Raw genomic sequence first — 20,108 nt, forward strand, 5'->3', positions numbered from 1 at the left:
TGGGACACGCCATCATGCTGATTCCCCAGCTGCACTGAGCCCTCATTTTGCATAGATTTCAAGGAGGTTTGTTGATGCTGAACATTTCTAGAAAATACAGATCTTTTCTTTGGGAATACCCTGCCTACAGAAAGCATCTGACTGGCTGGGTTCTGTCTAGCCTGAGCTACGGGCAGCCCAGTCCTGAAACAATGACCACATTTCTCTTTTGGATCAAAGAGCAACTTAGAAAGGTTTTCACTTCCCTCAGTCAGACCATGTGTGTCCACTGCCTGCATGCTCACCAGCATGGGCTCCTTCCTTCCCCCCACTCTCAGAGCTCGGCTGTCGGGTGTGTTTGTGGAAGGAGGCTGTGAACAGAAGAGACAGGCACGGTGCAGAGGGGTGGTAGGCAAGCCTCCAGCACCAAAGATGCTTTCCTCAATTCTTCCCCTTCCACTGAGCAGCACAGCCCTACAGTGACAAACTCCACGGCCTCCCGACGATGCTCCCAAGCAAAATCAGCCAACAGGCTCTTCACTGAGGAGGGCCTGAAGCTCCCAGGGCAGATCCATGCTTGGGAATGAACCCACACTGAAATAAAAGGTTGGTCCACTCCCCGCTGTGGACTCTCCTCAAGGCCTGCAAATGGCAGAACTCCCTGGGCTTGCCCTGGATTTAAAATCTGTACCTGACAGCAGCTTTTGCTCCACAGCTGCACAATGTGAGGACTCTTTTCTCACTTCCTATTTCAGAACTGGAGAGCTGGAATGAACTGCACTGAAAGAGTATGACATGATCACACAATCACACGGTTTGCCACTGTTAAGTCCCTTCACATTTACATGATAAAGGTCAGCCAGCAAAAAGGATAAGTGTGCAATGAAGCACAGAAACACGTTTTTAAAAAGTGCTTAACTTCGGAAATTTTGGATAAATTGATGTGAATTTGACAACATTATCCTGCAGAGTCAGGAAAACTATAGTGATCATCAGAACTGACTAAAATGAAAAGCAATTTTTCGTGCATATTTTCCAAGATTCATGTATTATTTTCTTTTCCTCTGCTTTTAATTTTCAGCCAATGAATGCAGCTTTGTATGCACGTATGTCAGCTTATTTTATTTACTAATCATAAACCTGATTTTTAAAGCAAGGAAGAGCTGTGTTAAACTGGATTAGTGTTCCATGCTGGATTAGAGTGTACAAAACATTTACCAATATTGAGCACTTTTAGCACTTTTATCGTGGTTGCATTGCTTTTTTGGCACCTAACATCCTGACCCTGCATGCCTCAGGCTCATTGCCCAATCTAACAAAGTGTTTGCATTAAGCACGGTCAGAAAGTGGCAAGGGTGGAACCTGATATTCCTCCCAGAGCTTTCTCTCCTCAGCCTCTCCTCTTCTTAGCAGAAATAGAGCTCTAACTTCATCAAGGCTTGCTTCTCATTAACACTTAATAATGCCACTCCCAGATCTTCATGAAACATTCATCAACCTCACAAAACTCAGAAGACTGTCTTAAAAAATGTATGAGATTTTTATGATATTAAAAAAATTATGCATATGAGTATCTTTCAGTTGAACTCCAGGCTTTTAAGTCTGTTTTTCATAAGGCTCGGTTTTCCAGTTTGGTTATGACTGAGTAGGCTCTCCTCTGCAGCAAGGTGGGTTAAACAGTTTTGTTTTCTAAGGAACACGCATACAAAACCAGTTGAAACTAGGGCCTGAAAAGAGCCACCAAGTAGCACACAATGATGGACGGAACTGAAGCTGGGAAGAAGGGAAACTGTGGGGAATTGGTGTTAGAATGTTGTGAAAACAGGCAGCGAAAATGTTTGATTTCTGTTACCAGTGATCATGGAAATCAAGGAAAACTGCAGTACAGTGCAACTGAGTTACAACTGCAAGCAGAAAGAGCACTCAGAAAGGCAAGCATTTATAAAAGGCACAAACAAGCCAAACTGTTCTGTACAATGCAGTAGTGGTGTTTCCCATGTCAGCTCTGGCTTCAGAATCAGCTGTCAAGGAGAGAAAAGGGCAATTACATCAAGTTATGGGTTAATTCCCTGGCACCTGAGACATTCCTCCTAGCAGCACTTTTTCCAGGCGTAGAAGGGAAGGAACCATAAGGCCTGTTTCAGATTCATCCCCTTTAATACGGGGGGAACATGCCATGCAGGACTGACCAAGGCAATCCTGGCACTATTTCACTGTGTCCACACGTTTCCCTTTCAGCCTTAGAGCAAAGCTGGAGAGGCAGAAGTTGTCATGGGCACGGTCACCTCATGCAAGTTATTTTAACCTGGCACTTCAGCCCCTTTCTATCACATCCCAGCAAGAGGGACCCGATGGTCCCTTCCCCAAAGCTCCACAGTGATGCCATCCTGCCTGGCCTCACAGATACCCCTACAGCTGTGACACAGCTCCGGGCCACAATGAGACAAAAACCCACTTTTTGTAACTTTTAGTCGTTTTCAACACTATTGCTCAGACAAAGAGGAAAACCCAAAACTGAAAAAATGGGCTCCTGTCATCATCCTTTGGGCTGAAGATGCCAAAACTTCTGCCTGTACCCCTGGAGGGTGTGACTGTGCAGCTCCCAGCCATGGGCAGCAGCAGGTATTGCAGGACAGACCCTACTGGGGTCACTAGGATGGGTGTGTGAGGCAGGAGGTGCACAATCAAGTAGTCATGCTGTGGCTGAACATGAGAAAGTGTTAAAAGTCTGCAGAAAAATCACTGTTTTCTGAGAAAATTTTACTAACTACCTTTTTTCCCTACCACTTACTCAAGTCACAAGAGGATGAACAATCCATATGTAAGAGAGATGAATTATTGCTGGATTTACTAATGGCATTTGCTTTGGGCAGAAGGTCTCGGGACTCCATAATGGTTTTACTGCTCTGCTGACCTTGCAATCGATTGTTCTAATTAATAATTTCAATTAATATTAAAACCAGGTATTACTGCAGAGAAGTCACTTCCTGTACTTGCAGGAGACTCTTCATTGATGGGCTTATTCAAAGCAGAGTTCCCATTCAACAAGGCTCATCTTTAAATTCATACACTATATTTTGAGATCCCTGCAGATAATATTGATAATATTTGAAATACTCTTAAAAAGGAAAATAAAATAGAACACCTTTCAGTAATTCACATACATCATAGGTGAGTTTTGCAGAGTGCCTACATCATTAAAGAAGATTAAACAAGACCTCTGCCTATATTTTTGCTGAAATGTATCCCCTTCCCTTACAGAGAGAAGATTTCACTAACCAGAATAATGGAGAACAGCAAACGATACCATTTTGATTTGTCTGTATTTATATTCAGCAACCTTTAAAGAAAGCTTCAGCACCCCATGCTATGGAACATTTAGATCTGAAAACTGAAGGAGAAAAAAAATCAGTTTTCAAAAGGTTTGCAGAGGTGTGCTGGAGCTGTGCAGTTACAGGGACCTTATCATCCACCCCCACAGCCCCAGAGAGGGACCACAGCACAAAGCACAGCATCCCTCATCTGCTGCTGCAGGTGTGGAGGGAAGGAGGGCTTGGTGGTCTCAGTGTGGGCACTCACACCTCATGGCTCCTTCTGAACTCAAGGATTTTGTGCCTCAAGTTCTCTTTTCCTCTGTGGGGACGATATTTCACCTCACAGGGATGTTGTAGAAATAAATTACCTAGCTACAGAGAGTAGGGAGAGCCTGAGTAATGAGCATGGGGAACAGGCCTGAGAGGAAATGAGTAATCCTGCCTCCAGAGCACAGCCTGGGCCATGCACAGTAAATAAGGCCTGGAGGCACATGAACAATGAGGTTAAATAAAATATTGAACAGCCACTCATTAAGAGCAACATAAAGCCAGGGAGCCTTCTCACTCCCTGCTCATGGTCATCTACCACGGTAATCAGGGGCTGTATCCCTGTGTGTGCATGCAAGAGGCAGGATCTGGGCTGCAGAGGACACCTGGCTTCTAACAATTCCTACTTTTGGGATGATTTATAATGCAATCTCAAGGTTATCTGTGTAGGCGTGTGTGTGTGTGTGTGTGCGCGAGGGGAAGCACTCACCTCTCCTGCTGTCACAACATTCAAGGTGCAATGGATTAAGACTTCTCCATAGATGCAGGGAGCCGCAGAGAGGGGATTTACTCACAACTTCAGCAGTGATTTAATTCAGAGCCACACCATGTGGGTGTAATTACTCACTGTGAATGAGTTGCCTCCCATCCTGGAAAAGCCATCTGTAGAGCAGCCCGAGAGCTCTGTGCAGACAGCGTGGACCCACGCCTGCCACCACGTGTGAGCGAGGTGAGGGTGGGAGGTGCAGGAGGTGCTGTGGCTGTGGCAGCAGTACATGCACACGAAGGCAGAGGACCCGAGCCATCCCCGTTACCTGTTCAGCCAACAGTGAGGCCAGGCTTGAGTAAGCATCTGCAAACTCTGGGCCGTACTTAATGGAGTCCCGCAGCAAGATTACAGCTTCCTCCTTCTTCCCTTGGGACCTGCAGGGAGGAGGGAAAAAAACCAGAAAGAAATATTCCTGTAAGTACATGTTTAGGTTATCCCACTGATTAACTACTTTAAAGAGACGTGGAAGTCCCCGGCTTGACCTTTTCAACAAAGACTAAATGATTCATTCACGCCTCCTCTCCACACTGTGAGCACCCAGCATTTCCTCAGCCCATCGCTGTCTCCAGCAGCTGGGAGGATAGAGACTTTAATGACTCTATGCAGTTAGGTATCTGAAAGGAGGGTGCTGAGAGGATGGAGGCACTGTGATCTGGGAACAGGGCATTCACTCTCACTTCAGTAGGCTGGAGGCACTGTAACACTTCATTTCCTCTACTAAAACCTTGAGGAGTCTCTGCATGTTCCTAGACAAGTGCTCTTACAGATCTACTTGCAACTCCATTATTTTGAAATGAAAATATCTGCCTAGGATTGCTAAATAATTCCTTAGCATGTCGATCATTAGGCTGGAGGAGTTCTGTTCTTCAGATCCTAAGGATTATGAACAGAGATAGCTGAGAGGTGGCTATGCTGATGAACTAGTTTTTTTTCCCCAGCATTGCTCTGCGTTTATGGCTATGGAAAATGGAAAAGGTTTCCTAACAAAAATCTTGGGATGTTTATTTATTTGAGCTACAGTTTCTCCAGTATCGCTCTGTATTTCTCTCCTTTGAAAAATGAGAAGGTTTCCTGAACAAATATCTAAGGATGTTTAGCTGGGCTGAAACAACGTTTTCCTTGTGCTGGGTGTACAAAGAATACGAATAGTGGGGCTTAGAAAAAGAAACAAAGGGCTCTGAGGAAACAGAAAGTACGTGAACACCTTGCTGCTTTGGCCTTAGATTCCATCTGAGTGGCATGGTCAAGTAACCAGATCTTGTTTATAAGGTGCAAATTTCAGCTGATAATATATGTGGCTTTGCAGATTTTTTCCCTTTCTAGTTGTGTAACTGGAAGAATATTTTGCCTGTGCATTAAGCTAAGTAAAACCAGTTGTGCTGGTCTTTTACTTCTTCCAGTGGTGTTCCATATAAATTACACAAATGAAGCAAAAACAAATAAAGAACCACTTTTCCCCTACACTAATTAAAGTCTAGCTAGCTTGTCAATTTATAAAACTTTGGGATCCCTTGGCTGGAGTTTCACGACACATTTTTATAAATCAAAACCAGATGACTGCTTTATAAAGGTATCGATGTTTGGCAAAAAATGTAGGAAATGCCCGCTACAGAAATAAAAGGATTAAGTGATCCACTCAGCAGCAGTAAAAGTTCCCATTAACCACAAGCATTCCCTCTGAACATGGGGCAGCCCTCTTAATCACTCTTTTATTCCAAAATGGCCTCTTTTTTTCTCCATTTGATCCAAGAACAATGTTTGTCTCCTGAAAGTGGGGGTAAAGAGGGAAAGATTATGGCATCCTTTTATGTGACAGACTGAATTACATTAAAAAAAGCAGATCCAGTAGTTTCTCAGAGGGCTTAGGCCTGCAAGATACCAAGTGCTCTGGCCAAGCACTTAAATGTGTACTTAACTTTTATGTATGCAAGTTGAAAATTAATTACTGGTTGAAGTGCTTTCCTGGCTCAAGGCCAACACTTTGCAGGATCAAGGCCATCTCTTACATAAATCTCCTACAATTTGGGAGAGCACAAAGCATTGAAAGAACAGTCCAATACGCTAATTTACCATAAACTGGGGATCTGGAGCAGGAATAGTTAGGTAATGTGTATCTTCACTGTGACAGAGAGAAGAACAAATTCAACTGACATGAGCAATCTGTGACCACTTACTCCAATTTTTACCCAAATTACCCTGTTTTATAATAGCCTCTCTTGACTCCCTCTCCCACCTGCGCTCACAGCCTTTCCTCTACAATCAGCATGCTCAAGCTGAAAGCAAGGAACAGCTCTTTCCACCAAGAGCATCTCTTACGTATTTTTGCAAGTGCCCCGCAGTTGGAGAAGCACCAGGTTAAACCACCCTGCCAAAGTCTGGTGATGCACAGGGCTGTTTGCACTGGAGCCAATTTCACGTGCAACAGAGAGCAGCCTAGGAATTAGTGCTCTAAAGGACTTTGTAACTTTCAGATTTTATTTTGTGAAGTTATTTAGACTGTATTAAAGCCAGAAACACAGAACTCGACAAAGGCTCCACAACTCCTCTGAACAAATTTTTACAAGGATACAGAGAAGCCAGAGCCAAACTCTTCTCAGAGGTGCACAGTGACAGGACAAGAGGCAACAGATGCCAGAGTAGGAACACTGGACATCCTGATCAGATATAAGGAAAAATACTTTTGATTAGATATAAGGAAAAATATTTTTCGCCGCAAAGGTGGTCAAACACTGGAACAGGTCGCACGGAGAGATTGTGGCATCTCTGTCCTTGGAGGCATCCAAGATTCAGCTGGACACAGCCCTAAGCAATCTGATCCAATCAGGCTTGCTCTGAGCAGCTGGCTTGATCTCCAGATGATCTCCAGAGACCCTAAGTTATAACAGGAACCTAAGTTATCTTTTCAATCTGCTGCAAAAATTAGACTGCCAGAGTTTGGGGGGGGTGTTTAACCACAGTCTCCAATGTGTATGTGATACTGAGGGACACCTACAGCCCTTCATGAGACACAGAGTATCCTGCAGAGACCATTCAGAAAGCCAGATGCAGTATCACTGAACATCGCCACTCAGATTGCTTCTGAATGAAAGGAGGGAACGTTTCACTAGCTAAAAGGTCGTAAATCTCCACACGTGGAATCTCTAGCTGATGTTCTTCAGCATCTCCAGGCAGTTCCACAAGCCTGTGTCAGCACACTCACATACATGCAGAAGCCTGTATCAGAGAGGGCAGACAGGCCTTCCTCTTCTGAATAGATGGGTTTCCTAAATAGATGGGACTAAACCACAACAACAAACAGGCCATGTTGTATGTTACTCTACATCTAGAAGACAATCAGTCCGTTGAGTGAACTCAAGATTCAGGGGAGATAGTTTCTAGGCATTTCACTTTCCCCTTGAAAACGAAGCTGTGACACCCTCAAAGCACATGAGAGTTCTGAGGTTTTTCTTCATAAGGAGCAGTGCACTGAATATTGCAGTGCTTTAGGTGTGGATTGATACAGCACCACAAATAAGAAGTTCTTATCCATTCTTCCTGCAACAGAAAGCTGAGATTGATATTTATTTCAAACGTTCACAATATTTTATTTCTTGTCTCTTTACAGAACAACCCACAGGCTATAAATTTGTGAGGTATTCTGAATGATATTTATCTGTATCTCAGTGAACCTGAATTTATACAGAGGCAACAAATACTCAAAACACAAGAAAGCAGCATCAGGCTGCTCTGTGTCACTGATCACAGACCACGAAAGCAGAGAGATTTCTCACTTTCAGGTAGGCCATCTTTTGGGTCTATTTTAAGTAAGAAATCTGTTGGCATTGTTTAATTATCTACTCTCCAATATTTATATTAGGCACAAAAATGATGACATACAACTTTATTTTAGGATATGTAAACAAAACTAGAGGCTTATGCAGCCATTACCCTGCAATACTTCCTGAGAACATTCATCTTCTGGCACATAGCTGTCTTCTTTATGTGCAAACAGAAAATAGAAACATCATTTTTCATCTATGGCTTCCACAGAAAACAACTTAAAAATTCCAGCCTGTGTCCTCAAAACAGTTTTTTACTCAAGTTTAAATCACATGCAATGGACACTTAAATAGCTTATTTGCATGGAATAACGAAAGGCAGATTCCCACATGGGAATGGCAGACCCATCCTTCCAAAATCCTGGACTTCCCTTTTCTCAGTACTCCAGAGGAGATGAAATCTAATATCCACCATCAGATTTGCACACTATGAGCAGGGATGGGTACAACGAAATCAGCAGAATTCAACTGGGAATTCCCCATGCCAGACAATTTCATTACATGTCCCAGTACAAGCAGTGCTGTTACTGGACATGCCTGAAGTGTTGCAGGTCTGTCTGTTCCTAATCTGCACCATGCTCTGAAGCCTTTGTAAAGAGGACAGAAGATGCTTTTATTGCTTGACCATTTATCTTCTCTCTGACATATGTTTAAAAATCAAAACACTCTTCATAATGTCTCACAACACAGCCAGAAAGTAGTATCTGCCTGTAATGTTCTGCAAATTTCCATTTTATTTCATTTATTACCCATATTACACTAGCATTTAGTGTCTGCAGAATACTGGCTGCCATATATATACATTTATATATCTATATGAAAGGATAATTTGGAGACATGGGTAGAAAATATAAATAAAGACATTATTTATATTTTGCTAAGCTGCTGGATCATCCAGGAAAGGTGCTGGCCAAAGGGTTTGGGACACCATTTTAGGGGAGACATTCATCTAGGATCTGCCCATGCAGCATCTGCTCTATGTATGTGCTAATTCCTCCACTGTGAACTTCACCTATTTTTTAGCAGGTTTTTTAAAGCTGAACAGGGAGATGAGGGCACCCAGATTCCAATACATCTGGATAATACTACTGCTGTGTCCAGATGCGCTACACTGTTTTGGAAGCCCAAAGGAAGTTTAGAAAATGGGAGCGAATGGATGTGGGAAAAGGGCAGGTGGATCCTGAGTGCTTCCTTTTGACAAGTTTAGCACAAGCATGACACACATTTAACATACTGCAAAATGTGGCACCACAGAAGGATGCAGAGCACTTACAATCCAACAGGACACACACTATCTTAAGTATCACATTGTGAAAAACATGACATATTGCACAGAAAACAAACAGCAGTTCTACGAAATTTTCCCCACATGTCTCCTTTGTGCTTTTCCAGTGCAACAAATCCAGTTTTTATCCATCTGCTGGGTCATAAGAGCCCACTGACAGGCCAGATTTAAGCATAATTGACATGGGATGTCCTGGTGCTCCTTCTGACTTACATCCTTTCATATTAATATTTTATATTAAGAAAGGAAAAAACAAAACATAGCAGAGAATAATAATTAAGGCACACATTATGGATTTAAAAGGCAATATGTATTTTTAAACACCATTGCCACCTAAAATAATTTTCAATCAACCAAATTTGATGAATAATACAAAGATCTTTCATTTCTCTTGCAATAAGACTGTACCATTTTCCTACCTTGTGAGTATATCCAGTAAAGCACTTACCTACTTTCTATTTAAGATTACTCATTTCCCATATTCTAACCTCAAATTACAAGTAAACCTCAAGGTTTACTTGTAATATTATTCTGATAATTTCTCCGCTACTGAGCAGACCAGGTAGAACTTCGGCAGCGCACTTAATATCCTTTATACAAATCCACACTCAAAGTTACATTTCAGGACCAGAAAGATCAAGTTTTAATGACCCAGTGCCACTTTAAAACCAGTCCCACACTAAGCCTGTCATGGTATAACCAGCACAAAGCCCAGTCTGCTCTAAAAGATTTACTGAGACCCATTATCAGCAAAACAAGGGCAGTTCATATCAGCAAAAATGTACTTTCACTGCTGTAGTTTATGCAGTTCTGTCAGCAAATACCACAATATCCTCACAAAAACAAGGACCTTTCTGCTGGTGCTAAATGGAGATTTTTTTTTTTTTAATTGAACCCTTTGCAGATCTTATCATACTGGCTTCTTGTACAGATCTAAGTTTAGTCTTTAGATGTGGTTAGTCAAATTAATTTGCATGATTATGATTGTCTGCTATTCTCCTTGCTAAAGGCTGACACTAAATAACAATGAGTGAAATAATGAGCTCATCAACTTGTTTTTAACCATACAGGGATGTGAACCAGCCTTTCCCTCAAATCCAGACCTACCTGCTCTGCAAGGGAATGAACTCTCTGCTGCTCTGAGCATCTCAGCATAAGGTGCTTATGCCTAAACTACACAACAACTTTCCATACAGCTAATGAGGAGAAGTGGGAACTTGCAGAGAGGGAATTTTTTGATTATCTGATGCCCGCCTTTGAACAATACATCTTCCTCCCCTAGAAAGGTTTACACATCTCCAAGATCTCAGGTGACTATCTGGGTTTAGGCAACTCATTTCTGATGCCTGTTTTGGAACAAGTAAATTTCCTACAACTGAAACACACTTGCAAACAGCACCTGGAGTGATGTGGCAGACAGCACAAGGATATCCAAACTAAGCCTCACCTTTGTGCCGGCACTTTTGGATAGCACTAAGAAATAACACCATTTCTTCACCAGCTGGCAGAAAAAAACCACTTTGGTGATGTGTGTACAGGCAATGTGAATTTTCTTGGTGCCAGACCTGCATTCAACTTACTTGAGCAGGTTGCCAAGGTTGAAGAGAGCTCGGTTGTGCTGAGGGTTGAGCTGAAGGGCCCGTCTGTAGTAGTCCTTTGCCTCCACCACGTCTTTGGTCAACGTCCCCAAGTTGTTGAGAGCACTTGCATGACGAGGGTACAGCCTGGGAAAAATGAAATACCAACTTACAGATGCTCATTAATTGACAAATAAAGCTGAATTGAGTAAAAGTATCCAAAGCTGACTCTGCCACCAATGCTGTTTGGCCTTCAATAAAGGGATGAATGTCAGCTAAAAAACCCTGTTTTCCCTTCATTTGCTGCAGGTCAGATGCAATCCTGAAGACCCTTTTCAACTCCCAAACAGATTGCAAATCAAATCTTCTCCTATGGTTCCTATATACCTCCAGGGCAAAGTGGAACACTGAATAGCTTTGAAAACCTATCTTACCCTTCAAGCAACAGGCATAGTGACTAAAGCAGCCTGTTTTTATTCACAATGCTTTTGCAACAAGCAAGAACTGCCTTGTCAAAAAATGTTTCCAAGGGAAATATGCTTTGATATATACAGAATCCAACACTACACCATTTAAAATTATTTGTTGGGGTTTTAAAATCTTTTTTTTTTTTCACAATAAAAGTGAAAATAAAGTGCAAAAGGAAACCTGAAATCAGCTGTTGAACAATGCTTTCAAGACCAAGCAAAATGATAAAAGAATCTGGAACCAGACTGCTTAACAGTATGAATTCTCTAAGCTTCTTGTAGCATTTGGTTCAGTACAGTTCTCCTTTTATCTGACCCGTTGATCTTTATATCTGCCTGTTTCAGTTACCAGATTACATATTCAGCCCAGTGCATCTCTGTTAAAATTCTCCACGAATTAAGCAGCAGGTCATAGTCCATTCAGCAGTTTAAATTCTCAAAGTTGTGCTCCTACATTAATATTTTAGTTTGTAGGTTGTCCTGGGTTGCAGTGTATTCTATTACCATCCTCATGAGCTGTTGAAATCAGGTGGGGCAGTGTTTCCTTGCCTCCTCCCCCCAGACTATCTTTCTGTTAATGGCCCATCATTGTCCTGTGCATGACTCAGAGATAACTCCCTCCGGACTATCTTCTGTTAATGAGCCTCATCAACACTTTGCCTCATGACTCATTACCCCATTGTGAGATGCTCCACCCAGAGGGAGGAACCAAGCATCCCATCGTGGATATAATCTGGGACTCTGACCACCAGAGACAACCCTTCCCACTGGATTTCCAGAGGACAGGAGCTACACAGCCACCACTGGACTTTCTGAGGAAGAGCAGACCCTTTCCACTGGATCACTGCTTCGACAGAACCACATCCACCACTTCAGGAGGACTGTAGCCACCATTTTATCGGACTGCTACCGCCACCCTGACTAACAGGGTGTCAGGTTATATCCTGACTCTGTCAGTTTAACCCAGTGTTTTCTGCCTTTTTTAAAAATTTCCCTATTAAATTGTTATTCTGACTTGGTGCCTCCCACTGGTTTGTTTTCAAACTAGTACATAGGTCCTTCACCAGAAAACTCCAGACGTGGAAGCGATCTAGGACAAGATTCAAGTATCCAGGACCCTTTGTGCGGTAAGTAGGTGAGAACTGAGGGTCATTATGATAAGGAAATAAATTTCTGACAGACGCCCACAGAGGTCCCTGGTGACCAGCTGTGTGAGAAGTTCTGATGCTCTGAGGACAAGTCATCTGACAGTTCTTTGCCTTAGGTCCCTGATCATGGGAAAGTGATGTGGATAATGACATTAAAAGTAGTTGGCTATGAAAGCACAGGGTACAGCATGGGAAGGGGCATTTAAAGGAAGAAGGGATTAAGACTCTATAGTATAGCCTGACTAAAGTTTGCAACTGTTTTTAATCCAAGACTTTCCATGGTGGGTTTTTTTTTTTCTTTGCCTGGAGTTTTTCACCATGTCAGTTCAGCCCTGGGATTTTCTGTGCTTAAGTACCATGAATAATTTAGCATTTTATACACTGCTGCAACATTTGTATCAGTCACATTTTCACTCCACAGCTCATAAATGATTTTGGCAAGGTCTTATTTGGGGGTGAAGCTGGAAACAGTCAAGGGAACTCTGGGAGAAATGGGTGTGCACCATTAAGTAAGAGAAAAGCCCCAAGTCCTTTTTCCACCTAGCAAACAAGCACTGCAAAGCCACGTATTTGAGGAGAAATTGTTCAGGGATGCAGCCATGTGTGTTTTTTAAAAAGTGGCCTGTTATAATAACAAAAGATATATGTAGTGACCATCATTCATAGCAAATAAAGACTACAGAGTGCCAGCATCCCTCCCACACAGATGAGCATCCCGTCTCGCAGAGGTCACCACTTCTGCTGCGAGCCCTCAGGTGCACTGCCCAGTGTCCACACTCACCCTCGCCACCTGCATTCGCTGCTCAAGTGACTTGGGAAGAGACCCCTACCTGAACTTGTCACAGAGTAGCAAAGAGTAGGAAATCTGTAGTGAGAACTGAGTTGACATAGAAATAGCACCACTTTCCATCACTGAAGCTCCCCAGTGAGCCTGATGCATTTTGGGATGTGAGAGGCTTCCTGTGCTTGGAGAAGTACCAGCAAAAGACAAGATGATGATGAGGGTGTAGTGTGGAGTCTTGACCTTGGCCCTCAAATCCATCTGTCATCTAGTCTAAGTCTTTCCAGGGTGGGAGAAATGTGTTCCAGAGCAACAGCAGGGGAGGAAAGAAAAGGGCCAAGCTTGCTTGTTCTTCAGGACTTGGAATGCAGCTCTGTGTGACACCTTGACCAGACTCTTGAGCAAAGAACATCTCAGGGCAAATGACCAAGGGCTCGGTCTTGTTTCCCATTTTCTCCATGGGATTTTGACATCGTTTTGGACCAAGAAAAAGCTCTGGCAGTTGCATTTTTTGAGCCTTTTTTACCAGAAGGCTATGATAAAAGCATGAGCTACTTCTGTCAGTACTCACACATAAACCAGCTCTAATATTTGACATGAAGTCACTTGAGTTATGAGTGGGCAAAAGGATTTCAGACAATTCTTGGGCAAGTCAGAAACAGATTAACATTTTACAGCCCTAAACCTGATGGTTTTTCTCTCAAATTTTCAGAAATTAATTCTGTTCTTGGCCTTTAGTGCTCCTATGGCATTTTAGGCCCAGGAGATTTGCTTGCACCAATTTGGAGTGAATGAAAACTCAAGATTAAAGAAGGGAACTGATTTCACCTTTAAAGTGCACAGTTCTGACCAGCAGCTCCATAAATACACTTCCGAGCTCAGTGCTAAAACCTCTCAACAGCAAATCACAGCAAGTCTCCCTTGTATCGTGGGCTCTATTTCTTGTCTTTTACATTTATTCATTACATCTTGTTGCCCTTTCCAAGAAATGTAAGTGAAAACCCAGAACCTCAGCAAGCACAAATTGTCTGCTTAAACCCGCTTAGCATCTGGCCTGAAGAACTTAGGCCATCTGCAATTTTACATATCTGAACAAAAGTTAAGAGAAATTCTGACCCCAGCGAGCTAAGGCAGTGGCATTGGGCTTTGCCGCTAGGGTTCAGCTCTTTTATTTCTCTCCAAATATTTCATTTGGAATATTGCTTTATTATGGTGGTAGAGCAGGCTGCCACTCAACTGAGTTCAGCAGAACAACCAAGCCTAAGAGAGAATCACCTCTGGTAAAGTAACCAGAGCCAGAGTCTGAGCCCATGACCATCCATGCCATTACAGAATCACTGAACGACAGAATGTTTTGGGATGTAAAGGACCTTAAAGACCATCTTTTCCAATTCCCATCCACTATGGGCAGGGACACCTTCCACTAGACCAGGTTTTTCAAAGCCCCATCCAACCTGGCCTTGGACACTTCCAGGAATGGGGCATCCACAGCTTCTATGAACAATGTGTTCCAGTGCCTCAACATTCTCACAGTAAAGAATTTCTTCCTAATATCCCATCCAAACTTGCCCTCTTTCAGTTTATGCTGCTTTCACACCACCCTCAAATCGTTCCCAAGAATGGTCCAGGCCTGAGCCCACGTCAGAGTTTGGTCCCAAAAGCCAAGGTGGACTTGGCCACTGTCTCTCAGAGATACAAACATTTACTGAATACTTCCACGTCAATTTATGCCAGTTGACCTCCAGGCTAGAGAATGTGGACCAGATCATTTTTTTATTCATTAACATGGATGTTGAATAAAGGACTAGCAGCCCCATTTAAACTACCCTCTGTTCAGGCACACCCACTTCTGTCAATAACAGCTCCCTGGGAATAAAAACAGAGCACAACAAAGTCTTGTGGCAGGATTTACGCAGGAGCATAAACCTTGACCACAAGTTACCAACTGAACCAACATTTACTCAAGAACTTGCTTTTGCTGTAGGTGGCTTGTTGTAATGGAGGGAGACACATGTACTTCTCCCATTTTGAAGTTATCAGGAGGTTTGTGATGTTTATCAAGACTTCTGGAATTGGTCTCAATGAATCCTAATATTCAGCATTAGCTTATTTTGATCATAAGCTCTCTAATGCAAACATTGTCTCTTCTCCATTCTTCATTGATACGAAGAATGTGTTTATTTCTTAGAAGGGTTAGAAACACATTACCAGGACAAGGAGCTCTCCAATTAACCTGGAGTCTCTTCATGCCACAATAACGACAATACTCAGAATCCAGACTTTGTTTTATAAACCATCACTCTGAGGACACTGAGATGCAGGAGATCAATTATTAGAACATATCTAGCTTGTTTTGCAGCTTCTCTTACGAAACAAAGCTTTCTACGTGGACATATATAGAGCTGTATTTTCCTTGCCACCACCACTGATAATGGTAACAGTCTGCAGGCAATACCCTTCTTGCTATGCATCTGATTAGGCAGAAATTCCTCTAGGCTTCACCTAATCAAATGCAAGTGCTGCATTATTTATGAAACAAAGCTGAATTTCATTAAACTTATTCTACAAGTAGCAGTTCATGTAAAAAATCAGTTTATCCTTTCCTTTAGAAATCAGAATAATTTTCTTTAAAATCTACATTCAAGGATAATTATAATAGAAGTCTTGGAATAGCAAAATTATGGGAAAGCAACCCATGAAAGTACATTTTAAAGCAGACTGAGATTTCATTTCTTAAGAGAAGACAAGTGGGATGTTTCCTTGTTGCAGAATGAATAATTCAAACGGTTCCTCCAATGCTGTATCTGCAATTGTCAGAATAAATTTCAGCAGCCTTCCCTTTAACTATTACAGGTATAGACTGCACAAGAACTCCTGTTAGTAATTATCCCCACTTCTTTTAGGTTAGCAAAATTCCCTCTAATACCACTGAACAAAAGCCCTTTTGACTTGCACAGTCAAGAGATTTCCAGTTTCCCAAGACGATACCAGGTATAAAACAGATACAGTCATCAAAACGCTGATGACCACTTATTCTGCTTTTTCATTTAATGCCACTATTATCTGAAATGGTAGGGGTATTTAAAAAAAAATTTGAAGGGCTTTGTTTGGCTCCTATCTGAATTACAAGACAATTACAGAAAGAAGAGAAAGGGAGGAAATTTGTTGTCATGACTGCAACCTATGATCCTCTAAGAATTTTAATTCTTTTAATTCAGATCGAGAGAGACCACTTAAACAACTGGCAAGTTCTGCTCACAGTCCTGCCTTTAAACATCCCCTGGTTTGGTGCCAGGGGTATTCAGGGGAGGAAGGCATTAGTGCGACAACTACCCAGCATTATGTGGGTTTTGCACAGGCATTGCTGTGTGGGTAGCAAGCAGCAGGGGATGGGGCCAGACCAACATGCAATTAGCCTGGAAAACTACCATGGACAGCATGGAAAAGGCTGTAATGTCATCTTTCAGGGGTCTGGGCAGCCCCCCACAGGCACTGCATGATAGAAGAGGTTACTGAAAGCAGCCCAGAGACACTTCTCAGAACTGGGACAGTCCTGAGATGTCACATGAGGGTGACTCTTCCTGATGCTCCAGCCCAGTGACCAGCCCTTCACCACTCTCCAAGGGCTGACAAAAAGCCTGTTGAAAGCACGCTCCCAGTGACTTATGAGTTCTTATAACCATTATAAAACTCGTAAGCAACCCCGATCATCATTAACCCAGCAGCCATGACATGGCAGCAGCAGAAAGAAAAATCTGCCTGCATCATCTCCATAATATTCAAAGGAGCTCCAAGCATACTATTTTCTTCTACAAATAAATAATAAAATAATAAATGAAAAATAATTTAAAAATAAATGATTCAGTTGGGGAGATCTAGTGTGCCTGTTTTTTGTTAATGCATCTTTTGATTAAATAATGCATTTAAACTCAGCACTCACAGGGACCCCGCCACCTTTGAGGCAGCTGTGATAACTCAGCCCCCTGTGCTGCCCTGACAAAACAGGCTGTGTCACCTCTCTGTGGCAAGAGGAGAGCTTGAAGAGCCCTGGGTCAGACCTCTCACCACTCCTCCTCCATACAACAGGACACTTCCCTGACAGCCACTCTTGTCTCTCCTGATGCCTGTCCGACCCTACCACAAAGCTCAGCATCCATGGGGCTCCCTGCAGCCACATTAGGCACATGGACTCAGGCCTTAATTACCCAGGCCCAATTACTTGCTGGCAGGATGGCAACTTGCTTTTAAGGCACGTTTTGCCCCATTCCAATATATACTGTAATTATTGGCATTGTTTTGCCAACGAAAGTAAGAATGTTATATGAATAATGTTTCCATCTGTGCCAAGTTTTAATACTGCCCATTTTGTATTTACTCCAGTATACCATTTCAAGCCAATTTTCCAATTTTAATATTACATCACACTCGTTTTCATGTATTTATGTGAGTTCTCAATAAAGCTCTATGTCAGGCTGAATTAAAGCACGATTTGATGTAATTCCGAGACCAGTCATCCTTTGGGGAACAATCCTGCACTGGCAACAATTCAGGTCATGGCCTCATGACAGTGTGGCACCTTGTTCCAAGAGCGGCTCTACATGATGTGTAGGTCATGAAGGCAGATCCTATGTCTTCCTCAAAAAGGTTTTCAACTTGCAACATTTGAATTTCTTTCATAGAAGGAGAGGTGATCCTGCAATATCAAGCAGCAGCTGGCTGTCTCTTGAAGAGTTCTAGTAGTTGCATCAATATTTCCTCAAAGGTAACACCCTTCAGCTTGGCAGAAGGTTGTGGCAGGCTGGGGTTTTTGTATTTAAAAAAGCACCTAGAAATCCTGCTGAAAGTCGGGCAAGTGAGAGATCTAATGCTTTTAGGTTCCTTTGAAAGCCTCAGGCATAATCTTCTTCAGTGAAAGCGTGACAAAGCAGCAAGATTCCTGGCTGTACACAGCACAGCCTGGAGCTGGGTATTACATCACACCCTTTTCCATGCACTCGGCTGCAAGGGGGTCCTGACACAACACCGGGAGTAAGACAGGGAGTGATCCCATCCCAGTCTGGTGCTGGGGGCTCAAAGAGCATCCCTGAGCAGTGCTGTGGGTCCCATGAGGATCCTCATTGCTGTTACATGGGCCAGCTCAGCTCCTGAGGGAGGTCCTGCTCACAAGTCAGCGCGGGGTCATGCCTGATCAGCAGCGTCTACAGCAGGATCTTGATCTAACCTGGGATCTCCAGAGGCTGACTGGGTATAAATAGCAAGTGCTGAATCACAGCCAGGGATCAGTGGAAGGAAGTAAGGTCCTGTTTTTATGGCTTCTCCCCCTGCCCATCAGCCCAGCAGGCAGGAACAGCAGCCCACAGGTGCCCTGCCACCAGCAAACCCTCTCAGCAGGGTGAGCCTCCAAGGCTGAAGGGCAGAGCACCCTGATATTGAGGGAAACCTCTCCAGGACAGAAATGCCAAAAAACAAACAAACAAACAAACCGGAGACTCTCAGTAGATTTAATCTGTAAATTGACAAAAACCTCGTTAATTCTTTGAGCTTGACATCCATTAAGGAAAAATACCCCCAACCCACAACAATATCTGAAAGCATGCCATTCAAATAACCAATCTGTAGCACACTAAACAATATTACAATTTATAAATTTTCATTACATTTTCAAACTTGGGCAGGCATAGAAGCCTGAGAGTTAGAGCTGAGTCAAACAAAGTTTAAGTCAAACAATATCACAGCTAAATATAAATAAATAAAATCCTTCCTGCTAAACTTGCATGTTCCCTGAAGTGTGGAGGCAACATGAGGTTATCAAATGGGGCTGTCTGCTTATTCTCTCACATAAAGAATTTATGCAGGATCCACGTAAGTCTTGAAAATCCCAGAAACCTCAACACTCCCAAAGCCCAGCAAAGGGCTAATAATTCACAACATGCCTGACTTATAGACAGTGTGAACAATGCAGGCACCTCCACAGAGCCCAAAGAATCTTGAGGGACCCCACAGCAAACAAGAGACCATCAGGTGAGCCCTTCAATCAAACGTGACACGAGGGGATAAAATACCAACATACTCTCACCGAAGCAGACGGGGGTGAAATCACACCTGCCATCTCCCGAGGCTCCCAGGTGCCAGGGGAAGCTGTACAGCCCCATACTGTACAGTTTTCATAAAAACAAGGACAGCAGGCTAAGAAAAAAAGCAGTGGCTGTGGGAATGAGTAACTAACCCTTGCATTTGAGGTTATCACTAGCCAGAAGTGAAAGGTAGACTTAAACATGTGCAAAATACAGCCGTAAGTTTCTCTCTGCATAACCCACATAAAAATCAAAATAGATGCCTTGTCCTAATAAGAAAACACCCTTTCATCAGAAAAGCATTTTTCTTTCCCCATATTATCAGTCCCCAATACATAAGTAGGCAGAGCTTTGATGCAGTATCGGAGAAAGGCTATGGAGTTGTCATCCTCAGAGCTGATGGGGGCTTTTCCCTAAGAAGATGTATTTGAAAAGCCAGCAAGTCCCTGAAGGGCAGCATTGAAGGACCTGTACCCACAACAGACACCATGGTATAGGAAGGGACCCCACCTGTAACCACCAGTGTCCAGGGCTGAGTTACACATCCATCTGTCCATCCCAGCAGGCACACCCAGCTTCTACAGCTCTAAATGCACACATACTGTCTCTGCATTGGGGCTCATGGTTGCACTTAGTACCAGTTCAGTTTTTAAGTAAATAAAAGCCTGTGCCTTGATTGATTGTTATTTTATCACTAAAAAGCAGAAAAACTGAGCAGAGGGGTAACAGCCCTCAAAACAGGCAGGGATTAGAACTTTATATAGAGAACAGGTTCAAAAATAAATCACACTGGCTGAAGTAATTTGGCCACCATCCCATGCAATGTGTTGTAAAGGCCATGAAGTCTC

The 20,108-nt window shown here is 42.9% G+C and overlaps 1 protein-coding gene across 3 annotated transcripts in view; it reads right to left on the reverse strand.

Annotated features, from left to right (window-relative positions):
- TMTC1 (transmembrane O-mannosyltransferase targeting cadherins 1) overlaps nucleotides 1–20,108 on the reverse strand; it is a 140,522-nt gene that overhangs the window by 12,791 nt on the left and 107,623 nt on the right. For all 3 annotated transcript variants that reach the window (XM_039570701.1, XM_039570700.1, XM_039570698.1), the window contains 2 exons: nucleotides 10,794–10,937; nucleotides 4,376–4,484 (listed from right to left, as the gene is read on the reverse strand). In XM_039570701.1, the coding sequence (XP_039426635.1) occupies nucleotides 4,376–4,484; nucleotides 10,794–10,937 (253 nt within the window). The remainder of the gene's footprint in view (nucleotides 1–4,375; nucleotides 4,485–10,793; nucleotides 10,938–20,108) is intronic.

This window comes from Corvus cornix, chromosome 1A, assembly GCF_000738735.6.
Source record: "Corvus cornix cornix isolate S_Up_H32 chromosome 1A, ASM73873v5, whole genome shotgun sequence".
Lineage (NCBI taxonomy): Eukaryota > Metazoa > Chordata > Aves > Passeriformes > Corvidae > Corvus > Corvus cornix.